This window comes from Camelina sativa, chromosome 10 (assembly GCF_000633955.1).
Source record: "Camelina sativa cultivar DH55 chromosome 10, Cs, whole genome shotgun sequence".
NCBI classification, from domain to species: Eukaryota; Viridiplantae; Streptophyta; class Magnoliopsida; order Brassicales; family Brassicaceae; genus Camelina; species Camelina sativa.
The window spans coordinates 11,513,037-11,534,889 of record NC_025694.1 but is presented as its reverse complement, the minus strand read 5'-3'; the positions used below and the strand labels follow the sequence as shown (position 1 = coordinate 11,534,889).

General features: G+C 36.7%; 5 protein-coding genes and 1 pseudogene across 11 annotated transcripts in view; 3 read left to right on the top strand and 3 right to left on the bottom strand.

Annotated features, from left to right (window-relative positions):
* Nucleotides 79-5,439, top strand: LOC104718518 (ABC transporter B family member 9-like). The gene is made up of 12 exons (XM_019231360.1): nt 79-684; nt 843-897; nt 984-1,159; nt 1,246-1,467; nt 1,557-1,795; nt 1,876-2,401; nt 2,506-2,779; nt 2,862-3,501; nt 3,583-3,811; nt 3,901-4,167; nt 4,254-4,517; nt 4,600-5,439. Exons 1-12 carry the CDS (start codon nt 427-429, stop codon nt 5,242-5,244), a joined length of 3,795 nt encoding a protein of 1,264 aa, XP_019086905.1. The 5' UTR covers nt 79-426; the 3' UTR covers nt 5,245-5,439.
* On the bottom strand, nt 5,490-7,955 carry LOC104718517 (SH3 domain-containing protein 3). Its single transcript, XM_010436280.2, has 10 exons — nt 7,666-7,955; nt 7,263-7,385; nt 7,045-7,114; nt 6,788-6,942; nt 6,607-6,708; nt 6,331-6,528; nt 6,194-6,256; nt 6,027-6,116; nt 5,864-5,938; nt 5,490-5,769 (listed from the first exon to the last, which is right to left on the bottom strand). Exons 1-10 carry the CDS (start codon nt 7,723-7,725, stop codon nt 5,650-5,652), a joined length of 1,056 nt encoding a protein of 351 aa, XP_010434582.1. The 5' UTR covers nt 7,726-7,955; the 3' UTR covers nt 5,490-5,649.
* On the top strand, nt 8,823-11,156 carry LOC104718516 (suppressor protein SRP40-like). Of its 4 annotated transcripts, XR_756392.1 has the most exons (5): nt 8,823-9,089; nt 9,695-10,353; nt 10,437-10,535; nt 10,618-10,680; nt 10,772-11,156. XR_756392.1 is itself a non-coding variant. In XM_019230534.1 (4 exons), the coding sequence occupies exons 1-3, from the start codon at nt 8,990-8,992 to the stop codon at nt 10,527-10,529; spliced, it is 852 nt and encodes a 283-aa protein (XP_019086079.1). In that variant the 5' UTR covers nt 8,823-8,989; the 3' UTR covers nt 10,530-10,535; nt 10,778-11,156. The 4 variants fall into 4 exon arrangements, 3 of the variants coding, with proteins under 3 accessions (XP_019086079.1, XP_010434579.1, XP_010434581.1); XM_019230534.1 differs by lacking the exon at nt 10,618-10,680 and having other exon boundaries at nt 10,778-11,156; XM_010436277.2 differs by lacking the exon at nt 10,618-10,680 and having other exon boundaries at nt 8,824-9,089.
* On the bottom strand, nt 11,550-13,185 carry LOC104720265 (annotated as a pseudogene).
* On the bottom strand, nt 13,849-14,909 carry LOC104718515 (60S ribosomal protein L32-2). Its single transcript, XM_010436276.2, has 2 exons — nt 14,746-14,909; nt 13,849-14,327 (listed from the first exon to the last, which is right to left on the bottom strand). The coding sequence occupies exons 1-2, from the start codon at nt 14,833-14,835 to the stop codon at nt 14,016-14,018; spliced, it is 402 nt and encodes a 133-aa protein (XP_010434578.1). The 5' UTR covers nt 14,836-14,909; the 3' UTR covers nt 13,849-14,015.
* Nucleotides 18,000-21,853, top strand: part of LOC104718512 (protein MEI2-like 3) — a 5,247-nt gene continuing 1,393 nt past the window's right edge. The window contains exons 1-10 of one of the 4 annotated variants that reach the window (XM_010436271.2): nt 18,001-18,209; nt 18,843-18,972; nt 19,047-19,507; nt 19,593-19,751; nt 19,839-19,955; nt 20,067-20,218; nt 20,296-21,177; nt 21,271-21,355; nt 21,441-21,509; nt 21,598-21,764. In XM_010436271.2, the coding sequence (XP_010434573.1) occupies nt 18,870-18,972; nt 19,047-19,507; nt 19,593-19,751; nt 19,839-19,955; nt 20,067-20,218; nt 20,296-21,177; nt 21,271-21,355; nt 21,441-21,509; nt 21,598-21,764 (2,195 nt within the window). In that variant the 5' untranslated portion in view covers nt 18,001-18,209; nt 18,843-18,869. Of the gene's footprint in view, nt 18,210-18,842; nt 18,973-19,046; nt 19,508-19,592; nt 19,752-19,838; nt 19,956-20,066; nt 20,219-20,295; nt 21,178-21,270; nt 21,356-21,440; nt 21,510-21,597; nt 21,772-21,853 lie in introns of all 4 variants that reach the window. The other 3 variants (XM_010436273.2, XM_010436270.2, XM_010436272.2) reach the window with 3 other exon arrangements.

The following is a 21,853-nucleotide window of genomic DNA, read 5'->3' as shown; positions in this document are numbered from 1 at the left end:
AAAAAAAAAAAAAAAAAAAGTAAGTTAGTGTTATGACTTATACATAAGCGAGATCTTTAAAAAAAAAAACCCATAACGGTATTTGAAATCTCACCAGTTTTTTTCTCCTCTCTCTTCGTTGTCTCATCACTTCTTCTGTTCAGGTCTCTTTATCTCTCTCTCTCTCTCTCCTTCTAGAAACCCTCTAAGATTCTCATATTCTATTACAGTCTGGATTGTTTTGTTTTTTTTTTTCATTCAAGAACGCGTAATCAAATTTTGATATCTCTTTCTTTACGTTATAAGCCTTAATTACTATATAAAGCCTTCTCTATATTTTTTTAATTATCTCCCTTGGTCTCATAGATCCCGTGAAAGTTTTTATTATACCTATAAAGTCTCGATCGACTCTTCTTTTTTTTTTTTTAATGTTCCTCTAGGATAATTATGGGAAAAGAAGAGGAAAGAGAAGAAACAATGGAGGAGAACCCGACCAAGAAGAAGAATGATGGTGGGAATCAGAAAGTGTCGTATTTCAAACTGTTTTCGTTTGCCGAGAAAACCGACGTAGTTTTGATGACCGTCGGGACTCTCGCCGCCATGGGTAACGGCCTTACTCAGCCGTTAATGACTCTAATCTTCGGCCAGCTCATAGACGCCTTTGGTACCACCGATCCAGATCATATGGTTAGAGAAGTGTGGAAGGTTAGGGTTCCTTTTTTTTTAAGTATAGATTATCTTTTTTTTTATTTAGTTAAATTTGGGGTTTGATTAGATCGAAAGCACCTTTTGTTTTTTTTGGCGTGGAACATAATCAAATTTTAGTGACTATAATTCCATTAATCTTCCTACCACGTTTACAGGTTGCTGTAAAGTTTCTTTACCTTGCAGTATACTCTTGTGTCGTCGCCTTCCTCCGTAAGCTTTTACTACTCTCTGTTTTTTATTTCTTTGCCCTAACTTGTGTTCCAAGTTAACAGTTTCTTCTGCAAATTCTTCAACAGAGGTCTCATGCTGGATGGTTACTGGAGAACGTCAATCCGCCACAATTCGTGGTCTATACCTGAAAACGATATTAAGACAAGATATAGGCTACTTCGATACGGAGACAACCACCGGAGAGGTCATCGGAAGAATGTCCGGAGACACAATTTTGATTCAAGACGCCATGGGAGAAAAGGTGTTTTTACTAATTGAATACAATTAAGGAAGAAATGATTTCTTGCAATACAAGATACTTAAAAAACTGTTGGTTTTGATGCACAGGTTGGAAAAGTCATACAACTAGGAACGACTTTCGTTGGAGGATTCGCGATTGCATTTATTAAAGGCCCGCTTTTAACGTTGGTTCTTTTGAGTTGCATCCCTCTGCTTGTGATGGCAGGTGCAGCCATGTCTCTGATCATGTCTAAAATGGCTAGCCGTGGTCAAGTGGCTTACGCAGAGGCTGGAAATGTAGTTGAACAAACCATTGGAGCCATTAGAACAGTGGGTTCTTCTCTTCTTTTCTCTTTCTCCTTTCCATAACATTAACCTCCGTGTCATTAGATCAAATCGCTGTTTTATTTTTTCCTTAGGTAGTTGCGTTTACCGGAGAGAAAAAAGCAACGGAAAAATACGAACGGAAGCTCGAGGTCGCTTACAAGACTATGGTTCAACAGGGTTTGATCTCTGGTCTAGGCCTTGGTACATTGCTAGGCGTGATGTTTTGCAGCTACGGTTTAGCGGTTTGGTATGGTGCAAAGCTAATAGTGGAGAAAGGTTACAATGGCGGACAAGTCATCAATATAATTTTCGCGGTCTTGACAGGAGGAATGTGAGTTAGAGATTCTAATCCCTCAACTTGACTCATTGCATACAATCTTAAGTGTTAATCAAGCTACCTTGTCTTGTCAGGTCATTAGGGCAAACATCACCGAGTTTGAATGCTTTCGCCGCAGGAAGAGCCGCAGCTTTCAAAATGTTTGAAACGATCAAGAGGCGTCCAAAGATTGATGCGTACGATATGAGCGGTTCTGTTCTTGAGGACATTAGAGGAGACATTGAGCTTAAAGATGTTTACTTCAGGTATCCGGCAAGGCCTGATGTTCAAATCTTCGCTGGATTCTCGCTCTTTGTACGGAATGGCACGACGGTGGCTCTAGTGGGACAGAGCGGAAGCGGGAAATCGACGGTTATCAGTCTAGTAGAGAGGTTCTATGATCCGGAATCAGGACAAGTTTTGATAGACAACGTTGATTTGAAGAAGCTTCAGCTCAAATGGATAAGAAGCAAAATCGGTTTGGTTAGCCAAGAACCTGTGTTGTTTGCGACCACAATAAGGGAGAACATAGCTTATGGGAAAGAAGATGCGACTGATCAAGAGATTCGAACTGCGATTGAACTCGCTAACGCCGCTAAATTCATTGACAAACTCCCACAGGTGCCTTAAATTTTCAATACAGAACATAAGATTAGAAGGGAATTGTATTCGTTGCATTTTTTTTTATCCTTAGACCTTTCTAATGAAATGCTCTATGTTTATAGGGTTTGGATACTATGGTAGGAGAGCACGGGACGCAAATTTCTGGTGGACAGAAACAGAGGTTAGCTATCGCTAGGGCAATTTTGAAAAACCCTAAAATCTTGCTTTTAGATGAAGCAACAAGTGCGTTAGATGCAGAATCCGAACGTATTGTTCAAGACGCGCTCGTGAACTTAATGTCAAATCGTACTACCGTTGTGGTTGCTCACCGGTTGACCACGATAAGAACCGCGGACGTAATCGCCTTTGTCCACCAAGGAAAAATTGTCGAGAAAGGTACTAAAGTTACCGTGTGCTAAAAGTCACCTATTTGGAAAATTGGTATTGTGCACTATAAGTAATCGATTGTGAATTACAGGAACTCACGATGAGATGATTCAAGATCCCGAGGGAGCGTATTCACAGCTTGTTCGTCTTCAAGAAGGATCAAAAGAAGAAGCTAACGAAACAGAGAGACCTGAAACAAGCTTAGACGTGGAGAGATCAGGAAGTCGTAGGTTATCATCAGCGATGAGGAGATCAGTTAGCCGGAATTCATCCAGATCGAGCAGCCGCCACTCTTTCTCTCTCACTTCCAATTTCTTCATACCAGGCGTTGGCGTTAACCAGACCGAGGAGATCCAAGATGAGGAAACAACCGTGAGACACAAGAAAGTATCATTAAAACGGCTTGCTCGCCTCAACAAACCAGAAATTCCGGTTTTATTACTCGGGTCACTTGCCGCAATGGTTCACGGAACGTTGTTTCCCATCTTCGGTTTACTGCTTTCGAGCTCGATCAATATGTTCTATGAACCAGCAGCGATACTGAAGAAAGATTCACATTTTTGGGCACTGATATATGTCGCTCTCGGTGTAGCTAATTTCGTCATGATCCCTATCCAAAACTATTTCTTCGGTATCGCTGGAGGAAAGCTGATTAAACGCATCCGATCAATGTCGTTTGATAAAGTGGTTCATCAAGAAATCAGTTGGTTCGATGACACATCTAATTCCAGGTAAAAATAACATTATGATATAAACAAACGCGTATTTCTGTATGTTTTTAATTCTAATATTAAATTCGCGTTTTGTTTCAGCGGTGCGATTGGAGCGAGGTTGTCTACGGATGCTTCAACAGTGAGGAGTTTGGTAGGAGATGCATTGGCGTTAATAGTACAGAACATAGCTACTGTAGCCACTGGGTTGATAATAGCGTTTACAGCGAACTGGATGCTAGCTCTCATAGTTCTTGCTCTCTCACCATTTATTGTCATCCAAGGATATGCTCAAACCAAGTTCCTGACCGGTTTCAGTGCAGATGCTAAGGTTTACTGTAATAATGGTCACAACATTTTTTGGTTCGGTTCCGGTTTAGTCACAATTTCAATTTACTGATGGATATTATTATGGTTTAGGCGATGTATGAAGAAGCGAGTCAAGTGGCAAATGATGCAGTTGGAAGCATAAGAACGGTTGCATCTTTCTGCGCAGAGGGCAAAGTAATGGATTTATACCAACAAAAATGCGATGGACCGAAGAAGAACGGTGTCCGGTTAGGTCTTATGAGCGGTGCGGGTTTCGGTTTCTCTTTCTTTTTTCTCTATTGCATCAATTGTGTATGTTTCGTCAGCGGTGCGGGGTTGATTCAAATAGGTAAAGCCACATTTGGTGAAGTCTTCAAGGTAAGAAGAAGAGAAAACATTTCTCGTTTCGGTTTACTTAAGATCCGGTTTGGTTTAGTGATATCTACTTTATTTAATTTTTATAGGTTTTTTTTGCATTGACGATCATGGCGATTGGAGTATCTCAAACGAGTGCTATGGCACCTGATACAAGCAAAGCTAAAGACTCTGCTGCTTCCATTTTCGATATCCTCGATAGTAAACCGAAGATCGATTCGAGCTCTGATGAAGGTACAACGTTGCAAAACGTTCATGGAAATATCGAATTCAAACATGTTAGTTTCCGGTACCCGATGCGACCGGACGTTCAGATATTTCGTGATTTGTGCTTGAGTATCCCTTCCGGAAAGGTAAAAAACAGAGTCTTTTCCCCCGGTTAAATTCGGTTCAATCGGTTAAAGATTTGGTTATTGGTTGTTTTTTTCTTTTCAGACCGTTGCACTTGTTGGAGAGAGCGGGAGCGGGAAATCAACGGTGATAAGCATGATTGAGAGGTTTTATAATCCGGATTCAGGAAAGATTCTGATCGATCAGGTGGAGATTCAAACGTTTAAATTGAGTTGGTTAAGGCAACAGATGGGTTTGGTTAGTCAAGAACCGATTCTGTTCAACGAGACTATCAAATCAAACATAGCTTATGGTAAAACCGGTGTAGCCACAGAGGAAGAGATTGTATCAGCAGCAAAAGCCGCAAACGCACATAACTTCATCAGCTCGTTGCCTCAGGGTTACGAAACGTCGGTTGGAGAACGTGGCGTTCAGCTATCTGGCGGTCAGAAACAGAGGATTGCGATTGCTCGTGCCATTTTAAAAGATCCAAAGATTTTGTTGCTTGATGAAGCGACGAGTGCGTTGGACGCAGAGTCTGAGCGTGTGGTTCAGGATGCGCTTGATCGAGTTATGGTGAACCGAACCACTGTAGTTGTGGCTCACCGGCTCACGACGATCAAGAACGCAGACGTGATCGCGGTTGTGAAAAACGGCGTTATTGCTGAGAAGGGAAGGCATGAGACACTAATGAAGATTTCAGGTGGTGCTTATGCTTCTCTTGTCACTCTGCACATGACTTCAAATTAAGAGACTTTTGACTGAAAGAGATAATTTTTAGATTTGATTCGTTAATTTTGTTCTGTTAAACTCATAAATTTGAGGCAAACAGAGTGGGTTCCAAATGTTATTGGATGAACAAAAATCTTTGTGGTCAAATTAGTAATTACTAACTCCTAATTTATCTTTTTGTTATTGTTCCCCTGCAAGTCATAGGATTATTAACTTGAAGCTTCAATATTTTTTTTTTAATCTGCAATAAGAACACTCTTCAATAGGGTACCAATGAAACATTTTTTTTTGGAGGTAAACACTATTTGGACAAACAAATATGAACAAGAGTAGTATTTCTTTTTTTGGCAGAAATGACTGAACGAAACTAAGTATTTCAGACACAAATGTAAGGAAAAAAAATGAAATCTTTGAAGAAGAGTCTCAGTAAACTTCAGCAGCAAAGTTGTTTGTAGGAAGTCTCTGTCGTTTCTCAATGTAAGCCATAGGAAACCAACCAGCTTTGCCTTTGCATTCTCCTTCAGCCCAACCGGTTTGGCTCACCTGAGAATAATAGGAAAGAAAAACAGCAGGCATGTTAAGTTTCACGCTCTCACCACAAAGACTAGTTATTTGATTTTGGTAATAACATGTGAACCTTTCGGACAACGACGTAATCTCCTTTGTTCAAGTCTAGCTCTTTCTCTGAAGCAGCGGAAAACGGATGAACCACCTGTCGAGGGAAGAAATATGTTGAAAAGAGTCTTTCTCTTTGTCTGAGATATGCGATGATGATATTTCGAAAAGATATAAAAACTTACTTCAGCTAAAAAGTATGATGTTTTCTCTGAGCCGTTCTCTGTTGGAATCGCAGGAGGAGCAGATTCTTTGTGTTGTTTCTCAGTTACCATCTAAGAAACGCAGTAAGGCCAAAATGTGTGAGCTTTTGATGAGACTCAGATATGAAGACAATTCATCCATTACTAACCTCTGCTTCAATGTCACTAAGGATTGCTGCTATTCTTAAGTGATAATTCTTCTCCCCTTCAACCTAAAAGTAAGCGATACGGTAAATACTAATCTTTATAAGACACAAAATCCAGTGTGTATGTATGCAAAACATACCATGGCCACAAGCCTCTGGAAAGTGAGTCTATGTTGCTGTGATTCAACAGCGGCCAATGCAGCAGTTGCTTCTTTACCAAGAACTGCCATGTTTGCTTTTAGCTCTTGCATCTTAGCTTCTGCTAGTTGAAGCTTTGCCACATTTTCTGGAATCGGAGATTCTCTTACACGTGCCTGCCTTCTAGAGACTTCTGTTGCCTGTTTTGCTTTTAAAGTTTTAACTCACATTACAATATAGCCAACATCATCATAGAACTCAGATTTTAAGAAGATTACATGTGTCTCTGCTTCTTGTCTCATGCGGCTGTAACGTTGAGCAAGATGACGAGCATCTTCAAGAGGAGAACCGGCAACCATAGCTCTAAGAGGATCCAAAACCTTAATGCATTTAACAAAAAGGTTTACTCTTGCTATCTACGTAGCATACTAAGATTAAGACAGATAATCGAAGCCTAACCTGAGAAGCCAAAAGCTTGTTGAAGTCTTCCTGTTCTTTGTCTACATGTTTCCGAGCATCACCGTATATAGCTGCAGCCTTGGCTAGAATATTCTCATCAATGTTCTGACTATTTTCGTTCCCATACCTACAACAGTCTTCAGACAACTTGGTTCCTGACATTAAAGATGATAAAAAAAAAACCTTACAAATGTCTCATATTGTAATTGAACAACCAATGATAGGTAACATAAAATAGGTATTCATTCAGAAGGTACCTGCTTCAATGTGCCTGAGCCCGATCGTGGTAAAAGTCTCAGCTGCTTTAACTATCTCTCTCTGGAACTCCTGAAAGTGACAATAACATAAGTTTGATGTTACTATGCTAAGATGAATCGTACTGAACCTTCTCCCTCAAATAATCAACTCATATAAACTGTGAGATCAGTCTCAAGACAGACAATGCCATTAACATGAAGTCAGTATAAGTCTTAACCTTTGCAGAACGAGTAGAGCGGTATAGCTTATCGAGCTGATGATGCCTTTGCATTTCTAACTCATCAATTACCATTACATCTGAGCTTTCATAACCAGTCCCACTGAACTGCTTGATCACAGCCTACATTGTCCAAAATTTACCACACACAAATCAATGAAAACCTCACCAAGAATGTTATACATATCAAAATGCATAAATCATCTATTCTAACAACACGAAATTGGTACGCAGCTTGCAAGATCAAACACTCTCTGGAATTGAAAGAAGACATTCTCCAAAATTAGCAGATTCCAAAGATCATTCATTATAGTCGCAACAAAGGAGTTCTAAATTGGGATGCGTTTCGCTGAATCAGTAGAAATGAAATTAGTTTTGCGGAGATTAAAGAAGGTAAAATTACCAGTTGCTGCTTTGCGACTTGATCCCTGAGCTTACTCGCTTGCCTTCTAAAAGCATCCATTGTCACTTCCTCCTCTTTTGATTTTACCCCAAAATTGATCTTACAGGAATCAAACAGAGGCAAGCTTGGGAGATCTCACTTTGATCAGACTAGCTTAGAAACTTACAAAGCAGATCAGATCTGATTCTAAATATGTTCTTCGACTCGATGTCTCTCACTGATTATCCTCTGAGAGAAATCATCACACAAATCGATCGGAGCTGGTTCGAGAAAGGTTACCAGTGAATTAAATATCTGAGATTAAACCGAACCGAACCGAACCGATCTGATCTGGAGCGTTCGCGATTGAATATTAAGGAAGATGTACAATTATAACATCCCAAACGAAGCGTTACCTTTTTTAGTTACGTTACACGATAATTAATGAATGATTAAATAATTAAAGTATGAGGTAAATAACGAAATAGAGTATCTGACATGGCCAACTAAGAACCACTTGTATAATAATATTGTCCCCACTCTTCCCATATCATTTGTCCTAACTGCCATAACATAATAATAATAATAATAATCTGAAAAGACAACCTATACACTACCGACTACAAACTCCAGTGAGATATTTTACCTTATCAAAATTGCAATATTGACTCTAGTTAATTAAATAGCCTATAGTAAGGCGAAATTAACTCAACTCACGACCATTTTGGTGCCTATATTTTAGAAGTTATAAATATTCATCGATCGCGTTAATAAATATACCAAAAGTTGTTGTAAAGTTTTTAATTTTTATTGTAATAAAAAAAGAGTTGCTGAACGAAGATTTTATTAGTCTACCAATAGTGTAAAAGTATATATTTTGTAGGATTATTAAACATACTTTTACTTTCGTTTATATTTTGAAGTTTTAAGAAGTGACAATAATTTTTTGTTTTAATTAGTCGGTTTTAACAAAAGTGTAAGATTATTTGTTTGAACTAACTTTAGGAAAAATCTATTAAAATTAATGACTAAATTAGTAAAAGCGGAACAAACGCGGAAAATAAATGAAACAAACGCGTGCACAAAACAAATCAAATTATAGTGATTTAATTTTGCAAAGTTAAAATTCAATAAAAACGAGAAAGCAGAAGAAACACCCAAAAAAAAACTTTCCCACTTCTACCATTTTGAGTTTTGAAAAATAAATACCACAACAAAGACTCCATTTTTATTTCTTCTTCTTTCTTGTTTTACAGAGAGAAACAAACCCCAAAGAGACAAGCCACGATCCGCCATAGCTGTTAGAGATCCCCACCTTAGGAAAAAAGAAGAAGGACCAAAAATCATGCCTTCAGGTGCTAAAAAAAGGAAAGCAGCCAAGAAAAAGCAAGAAGTAGAAGAAGCATCTTCTACTCAAATCAATCTCAAATCCAACAACAACCATGGTATTTGTTTAATTCCTTTTTACAGCCCATTACATATATATCTCCACTCACTACTTTCTCTCTTTTGTCTCTCTGTCTGTTTTCTCAATTATTCAAATCTCACAACACACGTTTTAGCTACCTTTCCTCTCTTGTTTGTTTCTATTTAGCTTCACTTTGAATCTCAGCTTTTTACTCTTTATACAGTGGTTTCTTCAAGTTTTGATTTTTTTTTTTTTTATCTGTGCTCACCGATCCAAACAAAATGGGTATCCTTTTAACTTCCCTTTTAGGCTTAAAATTTAGGGATTCAAATCTGTCAAAAAATCTGATCTTTCGGTTAGTTTTAGCATGTTGTGCTTGTTAATTCATTTGGGTTCAATCTAGTTTTCGGTTTGGGATTTAACCTTAAGGGTAGTTTTGTTTTGATGTTGTTATGTTTATGGTTGAAGTTGTTTTTTACCTCTGATGCTTTGGTTTGATTAGTAGCTGTTTCCAGTTTTGTTTGTTTCTTTCTTTTTTGAGGGTTGATTCTTTTGATGGTAGTTAAGATTTGATCTGAATAAAGACAGTGTTAAGTCACTATGTTAGTGATACTGATTGGATTTTGTAAACCGATGTGCTAGATTCGAGAAGCCAAGGTGAAAGGGAGAACGATGATGGTACTGTTAGCTCTCAGGAGAACTACAAGAAGTCAGGATCGACTGAGGAAGATGCTATCAGAATCGAAAAGGATACTGATGACCGCATAGAGATCACTGATTCAAGTCATGATCATGACAAGAGCTCTAGCAGCAGTAGCAGTAGTAGCAGCAGCAGTAGCAGCAGCTCAGATGATGAGTCCCGGGAAGTTAAGAAGGTTGATGATGATAATAAAGAGACTGGTGAGTCGGTTCCTGAAGTGATTACTGTGAGTTCTGTGCCAGTTGAACCTGTGCCGATTGCTGGAGATGCTCCGTTTATGGGGTGTACTGCTAATGCGATTGTAGAGAATACCGGTTTGTTGGATTCAGCTACGCCTAGTGATCCCAACTCTGGAGAACTGGTTGTAATCTCGCATGTTGATACTATAACCTCAAACGAGACGGACGAGAACCCTTTGCCTAAACCAACTGAGATTGCCCCTGAAGTTTCTCTTGCATCTGATGCGATTAGGCAGGCATCTTCTGGTGAAACCGACTCTGATGTGAAAGAAAGCGAGGAAAAAACATCGCCTCTTCCAGAATCCAACGGTGTTCCTGAAGACAAAAGAGGGTCTGATGTTGTCATATCTCATGAGGAAGAGGTCTTTATTGTTATCCCTTTGGCTTCATCCCTTTTTTTTATAGCTTATGTTATCAAAAAGGACTAAACTAAGTTTTCTCTCAGGCTCCCGTGCGACCAACACATGGTATTGCGCAAAGAACCTCATGGTTAAGTTGCTGTGGCTTGTTTGATGTGGTCACTGGATCCAGTAGATAAACTCAGGTAACCTCTCTGTTTGAATTGTTGGATGCATAATCTCTCTGATTTTGTGAGCTTCATGAGTCTTTACATATATGTTTCTTAGTTTATGGATAAGAGCCAATTGAAAGCATTTCTTTAAGTAGCAGGAGTTGGTTAGACATCAATGGTACTGTCAAACTAGCCTCAATCCTGCAGTTGCTGTCTGAAAAATCACATCTCTTTGAGTCGTTGATGAGTTATATTCTATCTAATGACAGAAACAGTGTGCTGCCTATAAACTCGGAAGGTGCAGATCACGGCTAAGGATTCTCAGTTTCCTCCCTCGAGTACCTGTCAAAGTTCAGTAACTTGATGAATGAATGTCTATCAAATCACAATTTTTCGCACATGAAAGAGTACTCTACTTCTAAATAGTCTTCAGCTCAGACATGTCTACTACAGTATCTGCTCTTTATATAAGTTTTTTACAGCTTCTTTTGTAGTTTTTCTTTCTTTGTCTTCCGTTTCGATATGTAAGATTCCTTGTCTGCATTGTCTTTATTATCTCAGGTTATGAGACTTTGAGACTGTTTACTGTTTATGGTGAACTTAAATGATTCATGTTTTACGTATAATAAGACTGGGTTTATGGATTCTCGGGTTTCAACTGGAGACTCTTTCGCCCTAAACAAAAGAAAAAAACATGATTTCTTCAATGTCTATTGGTGTTATCTCCACCATGAGGACACTTTGTCCCACGATAAAATTCTTCTGTATTATGTGTACATTTGATTCTTAGTTCATGTAAATGATCACTTCAAAAAGAAAATAGCATTTTCTTTACCCCTATATGCATCAGCATCAATAACATTGTCAAGTGAGCTGCGTGTAAAAGAAGTATTAGCCTTAATCACGCATAAAGCGTGTGTAAGAATCTACATTGTTTTGATTTCTAGAGATTAAGACTACACAAATTCACCAATCAATGATCTACAAAAAAATCTCTGGTTCAAGAACACGAAAACTCCAGAAAAGGCTTTGAACCATTCTTTTTCACTACTCATGTAATGCCTCTGCTTGAAACAAAGACCGCCATATCTCTACTAAGTAAGATCCAATCACTGATCTCCCAAATCTATTATCAGCAATGGCCCTCTTCATGATCTTTTCTCCAAGAAAACGATCATCCCTTTCTGACTTCGAAAACGACTCATAATCCGCAGAAACAGATCTGTACACCCTTTGCTTCATCTCTGCTAGCTTCAGCTCTACCTTCAGCAACACTTTTTCGAAATCTTCAAACAAACAATCCAAATCAGAAAGCTTAAGTGTTTCACACTGATCCCTTCTCATAGCCCAAACAATCTTTCCCAAGGCTCGAGTTGCATTTGCGCAACGACGAATGAAATCATCATACCTAAAAAAAGATTCAGGAAGGTTCACATCATGTTCCTTGTTCTCCTTCTTCCAAATCACTATCTCAAAGACTTCCTCAAGCTTTCCTATGATTACACTTGTACCCTTTTCATCTTCACTGACCCCAAATAGCTTTCTACACATACTGCAATCTCCAGTTTCACTAGCAAGAAACTCATTAGGTATCAAAAACATAAATTCCGCCGCAAGAAAGCTCCAATCCAAATCTAGCAGCTTTCCTTTTCCTCTGCATCAGATCCTCATGTCGTTCTCTCAGTTTCTCAATCAAATTCAACCGTCGTTTATACTCGAAACAATCACGTTTAGTCTCAGTTGATTCTTGTTCAGCTCTCTCCATTATGACCACCTCTGGAGTCATCTTCTTCTTCTTCTCCTTAACATCCCTTTTTTCTTCTTTCTCTTCTTCTGCAACCCCAGTTTCGACTTCAGATTCTCCATTAGAGATCCATGAAGAAATCTCTTTCTCTTCCTTCTCAGCTTTCTCTCTCAATCTATCTCTGATCACATTCTCAAGCAACCCTCCAAACATATAACTATCTTTAATCCAGTGTAAGTAACTACCATCTTTCTCAATCTCTTCTAACACCTTGTCAACAAACTCATCAACCCGACCACAACCGTCTGTATCATTCACCCGTTCATCTTCATCACCAATCATCATTGGTAACATCTCATCAATAGTCTCGAGTATGTCACCATCCCTTACGTTGCACGCCAAGACTTCAGTACCAGTGGAGATTTCGGATTCTTTCATATCTCTCAAGAGCCACTCAATAACCTCATCCGCAAGAAACTTAGCTTTTTCACGTTGTTCCACTTTCCCCTCTTCTACGCAATCACATTCTCTATCGTTACCAGGGTTACAAGACACAGATCGATCACTCGTTTGACCTATGATCTCTGTTTCAGATCTCATAATCTTTAGTTCTTCATTGTGAACGTCGATCGAATCTGACTGAGTTAGGGTTTCTGGTACCGTACTCGTGAAGTCAATTGGGGTCGTCTTCAATTTCTTGTTGTTCTTATTCTGCAGTATCGTTGGACTCTGTTCATCACCATCAGCGTCAATTGCTGGAAAGATTGAGAATTCAGCGGTCAAATTCATCTGTTTACCCTCCAATATCGTTGGGTTGTCTTCAATATCAGCGAGCAGAGTTGAAAAGATTGAAGATTCAGGACTCATCTTCTTCTTGGTCTTCCCCGTTTCACTTTCTTCTCCTTCGTTAGTATCTTCAATCGAATCTCTGATATTCATCTTCTGGTTTCAGCAAGCAGAGAGAGAGAGAGAGAGAGAGAGAGGGAGAGAGAGAGAGAGAACAAAAGACAGAGAGAGGGAGAGAGACTTTCGATATGTACTAAGTAGTCTTTTTATACAAAGACGTTTGAGCTGACGTTGTGTATATATATATTTGCTTTTTATACAAGTCAAACGTAAAAAAAAAAACAAAATCACGTTTCTTCTCTTCTACATTCTCACAGTACAACATCTCTCAGAGGCATTTCGTCGAACAGATTCAGTGCCTCTCCATTAAAGTGTTCTTCCTCGTTAATCCCATGGGGAAAAAGTACCCTTTTTGAAAACCCGTGATTTGGTTCCCTGACTGATACAAACTTTGCACCTAATAAGGAACCTGAACCGTTGATAAATGACACGACTCATCCATCTTATAAAGTAACCCACTCTAACAAATGTAACGGCATGTTGGCTCTCAGAAACAAAACATTTGGCATATCACACGCTAGATAGAGTTTGGCCTCAATATAACCATGGCGAACATTGTCTCGACTCGACAACATGGGACGTTGAAACTATGAATCTTAAAAGTACAGTGTCCTCTCTGATAAATTCTCATTATATGGTATGAATTCAAGACCAAAAAGGTTGATTCTATTGGACAAGTAAATGAATCTGAAATAGTTTTACCAAAACGTCTTTTAACTTGTTCTGTCTTCATACTAGTAAAACCAAAACTCATGTTTGTTCAATCCAAACAACAGTAATTAAAAATAGTCTTATAACAAAATGGAAATGCAACAAAACAGAAGAAACGACTAAAGTAGGCTTCAGTTTCTTCGTAATCTTCTTCACTCGTCTTCTTGGCTACGGAGCCTACCAAGCTTGTTGGAAACACAAATGTCTAGCTGAGCAGCTCTCTCAACAATTGCCTTCCTCTTCTTGGTGGAAATGTTGTGAGCAATCTCAGCGCAGTAAGTCCTGTTGTGCATCATCAACAACTCGAGCTCACTTGTGTTGTGAACAACGAATTTCTTGAACCCATTGGGAAGATAGTGACGAGTCTTCTTGTCAGATCCGTAACCAACATTGGGCATCAAAGTCACACCTTTGAACTTTCTCCTCACCCTCGAATCAATACCCTTTGGCCTCCTCCAGCTTTCCTGATATCATGTCAAAACCACATTGTCTAAATGTAAGAAATCACCACAAAACATATCAAGAACATTCCAAAATCAACAGCTGTTTCTACTAGAAACATGTCAAAACCAAAACTAGAATCAACCTCAGTGAACAATGTTGATGAGAGTACTCAAGCTTAAGTTGAACCATCATTTCAATGGAAGATGTTCACAGATAAGACCATAAGAGTCTCAATCAAAAACTAAAACTTGAATCAAACTACAGAGACTGAAATCAAAATACTTAAATCAACCACCATATTGTATCCTAAGGGTGGTAACTTTAAGACTCAGCTACCTATAATTTCGATGAATAGAACTCTAGAGATTGATCTTCTAAAATCCTAAGAAGAAACTAGGTATAAATTCTGTGGAATCGAGTGAGGAGAAAAGTGGATACCTTGACGGTGATTCTACGGTCGCTCTGGGGTCTGATGAACTTAGCAGACCTCTTCTTCACGACCTTCTTGGTAAGCAACGGGACCGCCATTTTTGCTTCTTTCTTCCTAAGATCTCTTTCAAAGCGACTCCGTTAGTAGTAGACAGCCGGAGTTGAACAAACCTAAAAATGCCTTTTATAAGCGTACACTAGGGTTTTCTGATATTCCATTCTATATGGGCTCATTTTTTGGCCCAATAGAAGTTTATTTTCCGGCCTTTTTTATTTTTTACCACTTGATAAACTAAGTGTACTAGATTTTAAACTCGCCGTGTTCAGCAGGATTATGTAATTTTTTATATTTTATATAACTTACTAAAAACATTATGTTAGATCAAATATATGTTTTAAATTTTTTTACAATAATATGGAGATATTTGTAATTTTATTTTCTTTATCTATTTAAAAATTATTATTTTCATATGAAATTTAATTAATCAAAATTCTTTTATTTTGGAATTTAATCAATCAAAATTAGTTGTTATGAAAGTAAACATCTGATAATATGTATAATACTTTCTAATTAGTATAAAATTATTTAAATTTTATTTATCAAATTGAAATTAGTTAGCTTTGTCTGTGAGTATGATGGAGCGGGTTAGTGTTGGTTTTTAACTCCTTTCATATAAAATTAAGTTTTAAAATATTTTGTTTGTGTTTTTAGACCAACATGCAAAAATATATAAGTGTACTAATATTAACCTAATTCCTATCACATACTTATGATTATTTTTAATTAGTTCTAAGTTTGGACCGTGGATATAAAAAAAATAGTTATTAAAAAAAATAGTTAGTTTTGTATATGAGTATGATGGAGCGGGTTAGTGTTGGTTTTTAACTCATTTCATATAAAATTAAGTTCTAAAATATTTTATTTGTATTTTTAAACCAACCCGCAAAAATATAGAAGTGTACTAATATTAACATAATCCCCATCACATTCTTATGATTATTTTTATTTTAGGTTTGGACCCGTGGATAAATATAATTTTCCATAAATTATTGTTGTTTTTTTAGTATTGTTATTGATATTTACACAGATTTAGTTTTATTATCACAAAGTTAGTAATATTATTGATATTACTCATATGACTAAATTTGATGTATTCACTATTTAAATTGTGCAATAGGATATATATATATATATTTGTATTTGACATTATACTCTATAAATGACACCTCTTTTTTACTCAAAAAAACATATATCATTTTGTGGAGGTTAAAACAAAATATATATACGTAGTATAATAAAATCATACATTATTAGTTTATTTTTATATTTTTTTCTACCCATTTTGACATCAATTGCTCTATCCATTTTAACGTATGAAACATTAAACAATTTATGTATAATGGAAAACATGTATAATGTCAAAACCAATTATGGAAAATCGAAATTGAATAATGTAAGATACTATAGTTTCTTTTTTCATTAAAATATTTTAAAACTTGTAATTAAAAATAAAAATAGAAATTGATGTTGTTTAGATATTTAGGGAAATATATATTTCCATACTCGATTTTCCTAATTTAATTTTTTTTAAAAAATTTGTATTAAATGTTTTAATTACAATGGCATATGATGTAAATATTGTCAAACTTCAAGCATTCTTCTAAAAAATGTTGTGAAAATAATAATATAGATACTGTATGTCCTTAATTAAATAGAAATAAATCTTATTATTTATTTTTACCTCATAAATCAATATAAATAAATGTTATTACTTAGGCCTTTAATTGCTGCAGATTTTGAACAAGTTTTTCTGGTTTTTTTATTTTGCAAAAACTAAGCCATTCATGATTCCAAAAAAATAGATTTCCTAGAAATTAGGAAAACCAGATTTTAAGTGATTTTGCTTATTTGTTAATAGAATCCAACAACCAAGTTTTGTGGGATTCTAAAAAAAAAACTTACAGGACCTTTTAAAAAAAAACTAAATTCAAAATAATAACAAAAAGTTTGACTATGAAATAATTGAAATCTAGATCGATGTGGGAAAGACGGATGTCACTTCAAGAGTTCCAATAAGGGTTTGTAAGCAAAATGCAAAGAATGCATAACAAAGGCGCTATCAATTTTGTGGATATGAATTTAGTTACCATTCAAGATTGTGCAGAAACTAAAATCTATACAAAAAATCAAAAACCAAAAAAAAAAAAAACTATAAAACTAAAAACATTCATGGCCTTAGTAAATAATTGATTTACCTCATAAATGTCTATATTCATATGTATCTTATATTAGTTAGGCTATTTCAAGATACAAAATTAAATATCATAAATGTTAATATTTCTAAAATATTTATATATTAAGTTTTTGAATAAAAAAGGTATGATTATGTTGCAATTTGAAAACGGAACATGAGTTTCCGTTTAGGATTATACAATAACAAATTGAACTTGAGTGTACAAAATATGTTGTGATAATGCAATGTTACTTTAGATGTAAAATATGGCATTTATCAATCATGGATGATGATTACTAATCTCAAACTAACATAAGTCATTTCCAATTTTTTTCCAAATGTGGTAAGATTGAACGTACTCTAACCACCAATTTTTTAAGTCATCAACAAAACCAATTATTGTCTATTTTCTTTCGTTTTTTAATCTCTAAATCAACCAATATTAAAAATGGTTTGAAATTAAACCACAGATAATTAAGGTGGTTTAAAAACTCTTACCAATTGTATTATTTTCTGGCGTGATTCAATGCACTCATAGCAATAAAGAAAAGATTTTGCTGATTTGAGTTTTAGAAGCCGCAAATTTCAGTAACAGAATTCAAATTAATGATAATATTTAAAATAGTAATAATATAAATATATATAAAATATCAGTAGCTATCATAGTTGGATTGCAAGAACTGTAAAAAATTTGAGGCTATGATGTCATAGTTGGATTGCAAGCTATGTGGAGTGGATACAATAATACCGAAAAATAATTGGTTATGACTTCTGTTAGTTTGACTTTGAGAGGCTAACATAGACCTAAGTAAAAATTAAAATTCTCGGCCGTTCAAGCCAGGAAAGCAAATGTGTTTTTTTTTTTTTGTTTTTGTTTTTGTTTTGACTAATGGTTTAGTTGTCTAATAAGTCGGATTCGAAAAGAAGCTTAAATAGAGTTGAATATAGTTTGGAAAAAAAAAAAGTAAAATTAGTTCCCCCACTTGGTCCTTTGTTACTCCAATCATTCACCCTTCGTCCGCTCATTACTCTCTATACTCCATCCAATTTCAAAGATTCCCCTTTTTCTTCTTTTTCTTTTTCTTTCATAAAATGCTTTCAAAAGAATATCTAAAAATCACGAATAACCAGAAAAATATATTTATTTTGTCACACATAATACATACAGAGGCATATATAGTGAGAGAGTTTCTTCTTCTGTATTCGTGGAGAGAAACAAACAAAAACAGATTCTTTCAAGTAAGTTTGTTTGTTTTTCTTTCCTTCCTGCTAAAGTTTTGATTTTTCAGGTTCCAATTTTTTTATAGAAAGTTTCGATTTTTTTAAACTACAATCGATATATCTTATTCCTTTTGCTCTCGCGGCAATGAGTTCGTGTTAGTGATCACAGTTTAAAGTAGTAAAGTTGGTTACTTTTGATCTAAAACGGTTGGGGATGATCATAGTTAAGCTTCTTCTAGATTGAAAATTAGGGTTCTTGTTCTGTATCCTTAGTTGCTTTTTTCGTCTGCTTCCAAATTGATTGTGACATCGTCGTTCGTTCCTATTCAACTACTCTGAATTTTCTGTAGCTGCTGCACTAAATGTTATAGGTCTTTGTAGTAACTGTCCCCTGATGAGGATGATGATATATATCAATTTGAGTTTGATTAGGGTTTAAAAATAGGTTTAGGGTTTATAGAGATATGAGTCCTTGGGGGATTTACTGAAATAGTTATTGCTAATGAGCTTTTTCATCCTCTGTTCTTGAAATTTGTATCCAACTTCTTGGCTAATATTTGATGTCTTAGTGCACTGCTATCTCTTGTTTACCTTAAGAATTTTTCTCTGTTTCAATTGAGAAGTCATCTTTTAATCATTTGCCTGCATCAGAATTGATCGAAGTGCAGAGCTTATACAATGAATATCCCAAATGGAACCTTTTCAAGATCTGATCATTTCCATGCTTCAAGTGATGCCTCCCTCTTTTCCAGCTCTTTACCTGTTCTTCCACACCAAAACCGTATGTACTCTCAAAACTGTATTTTTTTTTATTGTCACACATTGGTGTTATATTATAATCTTTAACTCTTGCAGTCAACCCTCACGAGAGCTACCATCAGTCTGTTGATGAAACTGCTTCCGGCCTAAACCAATTCAACGGAGGCATTGGCAATATGCTCGAAGTTGGTGACTCACATCCAATTGGAAGCATGCTTCCCGATGATGAGGAAGAGCTTTTCTCTGGTCTAATGGATGATTTAAACTTGAGTTCTTTGCCAGCTACGTTGGATGACTTGGAAGATTATGATTTATTCGGTAGCGGAGGAGGTCTTGAATTGGAGACTGATCCACATGACAGTCTAAACATCAAGGGCTTACCAAGACTGGGTTTTGCTGATTCTAACGTTGATAATGGTATTCCTCAAAACAGTTTCCAAAATGGAGTGGGATCGATTGCTGGCGAGCATCCTTATGGTGAACATCCTTCAAGGACTCTTTTTGTTCGGAATATTAACAGTAACATTGAGGATTCTGAATTGAAAGCTCTTTTTGAGGTAATTTCTCTTCTGTATTCTTATAAATGGAATGTTTATAGGGTTAAAGATTGGATCTTTATGTTTGTTTTCCCATTCTTGGCAGCAATATGGAGACATACGAACTCTCTATACAGCCTGCAAGCACAGGGGATTTGTAATGATCTCATATTACGATATCCGTGCTTCTAGAGCAGCTATGCGAGCATTACAAAGCAAGCTGCTCAAACGGAGGAAACTTGACATACATTTCTCAATCCCCAAGGTTTCAGATTCTTGAATTCTCTTATATATGTATGTATGTATAATTCTTACACTCTCTTTTTTAATATACAACTTTTCCGTTTTATAGGATAATCCATCGGAGAAAGATGTTAACCAAGGAACTCTTGTGGTTTTCAACTTGGCACATTCTGTTACCAACAGAGACCTTGAAAATATATTTGGTGCTTATGGCGAGATCAAGGAGGTGATGCGTTTTTATTCTGTTGTTTCTGTGTTCTTTCTTTGAGGTTTTAGGTTTCTCTCATGACCTGCATAATGGTTAACGTTTGTGTAAGTTATTGTTCTGACAAAGCAGATACGGGAAACACCAAATAAGAGGCATCACAAATTTGTTGAATTTTTTGACGTTAGATCAGCTGATGCAGCTCTCAAAGCTTTGAACAGGACTGACATCGCTGGAAAACGTATCAAGCTTGAACATAGTCGTCCTGGTGGTGCTCGTCGAAAGTGAGTTTACTGATACCATTGGAAACTGACTTTATAGAAACTGTGGACTAATTTTCTGTTTTGCTTTCTTTTCTCAGCATGATGTTGCAAATTAATCCGGAATTGGAGCAAGATGATTCCCACAGCTACCTGAATCATGTCGAGTCGCCTTTAGGAAGCTCTCCTGTAGGGAACTACTGGTGTAATAGTCCTACTGATCATCCTCTGCAAACTTTCAATAAGTCTCCAATATTTGGAAACTTGAGTCCAACAACTAACATCCGTTATCAAGGAGCAAATCCAATAAAGGCTGCATCGGTGAGCAATGACCAAGGAAGAAGGTTTAGCCACTTGGATCACCTGTTTTCAAGTAGCAGCTATAATAATGCAAGCCACACAGCTTCTACCTTTCAGCAACCGCAGTCGTTTGGATCTGTTTCTTCATTTGGTTCTTTGAACTCACACCCGAGTCACGTAGAAACATTATCTGGATCCGAATTCTTGTGGGGAAGCCCTAGTTCTTCAGCCTGGCCTGTGAATCCATACTCTTCAAACGGAAAAAATCACAGGTTTCCTTACTCAGCTCAGAAAGGTGCCCTCCACCAGCTCCCTCATGTCGGATCTGCGCCATCTGGATTCTTCCCGAGGTCCCCTGAAACTTCATCAATAGGGTCAGTGGCTTTTCGAGGAGTAAGTGGTAATATGAATGCTCAAAGGAACTTGCGTGAAACTAGCTCTCCAAGTTTTAAAATGTTGTCTTCTCCAAGACGTAGTCAATTGTTTACGGGCAATGGCTCTTACCCATGGCCTGTTGCTAAAATAGCTTCCATTGACGACCCGTTGGAGGATGGAAGGAACCAGCAGCATGATATTAACGTTAACCAAGTCGACAGCAAGTTACAGTTTCAGCTTGACTTGAGTAAGATTATGAGGGGTGACGATTTACGAACAACCTTGATGATAAAAAACATCCCTAATAAGTAAGAGTTATACTTTGATTGTGCTGTCTGCTGTGGTCTGGTTCATTTACCGTTGTGGTAGCTGAAAGAACTGACATTTTTCCTTGTTCTCAGGTATACCCGGAATATGCTGGTAGCTGCCATCGACGAAAAAAACAGTGGAACTTATGATTTTTTATATTTGCCTATTGATTTCAAGGTAAAGACCACTTAGGTTACGTGTTGAAATTTTTGACATCATGTGATCTGAATTCTGTGATGCTCTTTTTGTTTCCTGTGTGCAGAATAAATGTAATGTGGGTTATGCATTTATCAATATGGTGTCTCCTAAATATATCATTGCATTGTACGAGGTACAAAACCTTATTGAATCTTTGGTGTTTGTTTTATGAGAGATTATACATTTTTGGGATAAACTTATGCTTCTGATCTGTTTGATAGGCCTTTAATGGAAACAAATGGGATAAGTTCAACAGCGAGAAAGTAGCTTCCTTGGCTTATGCACGAATCCAAGGTAAAGCTGTGCTTATTGCTCACTTTCAGAACTCAAGCTTGATGAACGAAGATAGGAGATGCCAACCTATTGTCTTTGATGGATCAGAATCTAGGTATCCGGTAAACAATCTCTTACAACAAATACATGATCTTAAAACGTCCATTTATATGTTCTGTGATTTAGCTGATGAATTTGACATCC

Coding starts and splice junctions, on each gene's coding strand:
- LOC104718515 (XM_010436276.2), bottom strand. CDS start 14,835: ATGGCGGTCCCGTTGCTTACCAAGAAGGTCGTGAAGAAGAGGTCTGCT. Junction 14,328..14,745: donor ACCGTAGAATCACCGTCAAG/GTATCCACTTTT, acceptor ACATGATATCAG/GAAAGCTGGAGGAGGCCAAA.
- LOC104718518 (XM_019231360.1), top strand. CDS start 427: ATGGGAAAAGAAGAGGAAAGAGAAGAAACAATGGAGGAGAACCCGACC. Junction 898..983: donor TTGTGTCGTCGCCTTCCTCC/GTAAGCTTTTAC, acceptor ATTCTTCAACAG/AGGTCTCATGCTGGATGGTT. Junction 3,502..3,582: donor GATGACACATCTAATTCCAG/GTAAAAATAACA, acceptor GTTTTGTTTCAG/CGGTGCGATTGGAGCGAGGT.
- LOC104718517 (XM_010436280.2), bottom strand. CDS start 7,725: ATGGATGCTTTTAGAAGGCAAGCGAGTAAGCTCAGGGATCAAGTCGCA. Junction 7,386..7,665: donor AAGTCGCAAAGCAGCAACTG/GTAATTTTACCT, acceptor TGGACAATGTAG/GCTGTGATCAAGCAGTTCAG. Junction 5,939..6,026: donor CATCATACTTTTTAGCTGAA/GTAAGTTTTTAT, acceptor TTCCCTCGACAG/GTGGTTCATCCGTTTTCCGC.
- LOC104718516 (XM_019230534.1), top strand. CDS start 8,990: ATGCCTTCAGGTGCTAAAAAAAGGAAAGCAGCCAAGAAAAAGCAAGAA. Junction 9,090..9,694: donor CAAATCCAACAACAACCATG/GTATTTGTTTAA, acceptor CCGATGTGCTAG/ATTCGAGAAGCCAAGGTGAA. Junction 10,354..10,436: donor TCATATCTCATGAGGAAGAG/GTCTTTATTGTT, acceptor GTTTTCTCTCAG/GCTCCCGTGCGACCAACACA.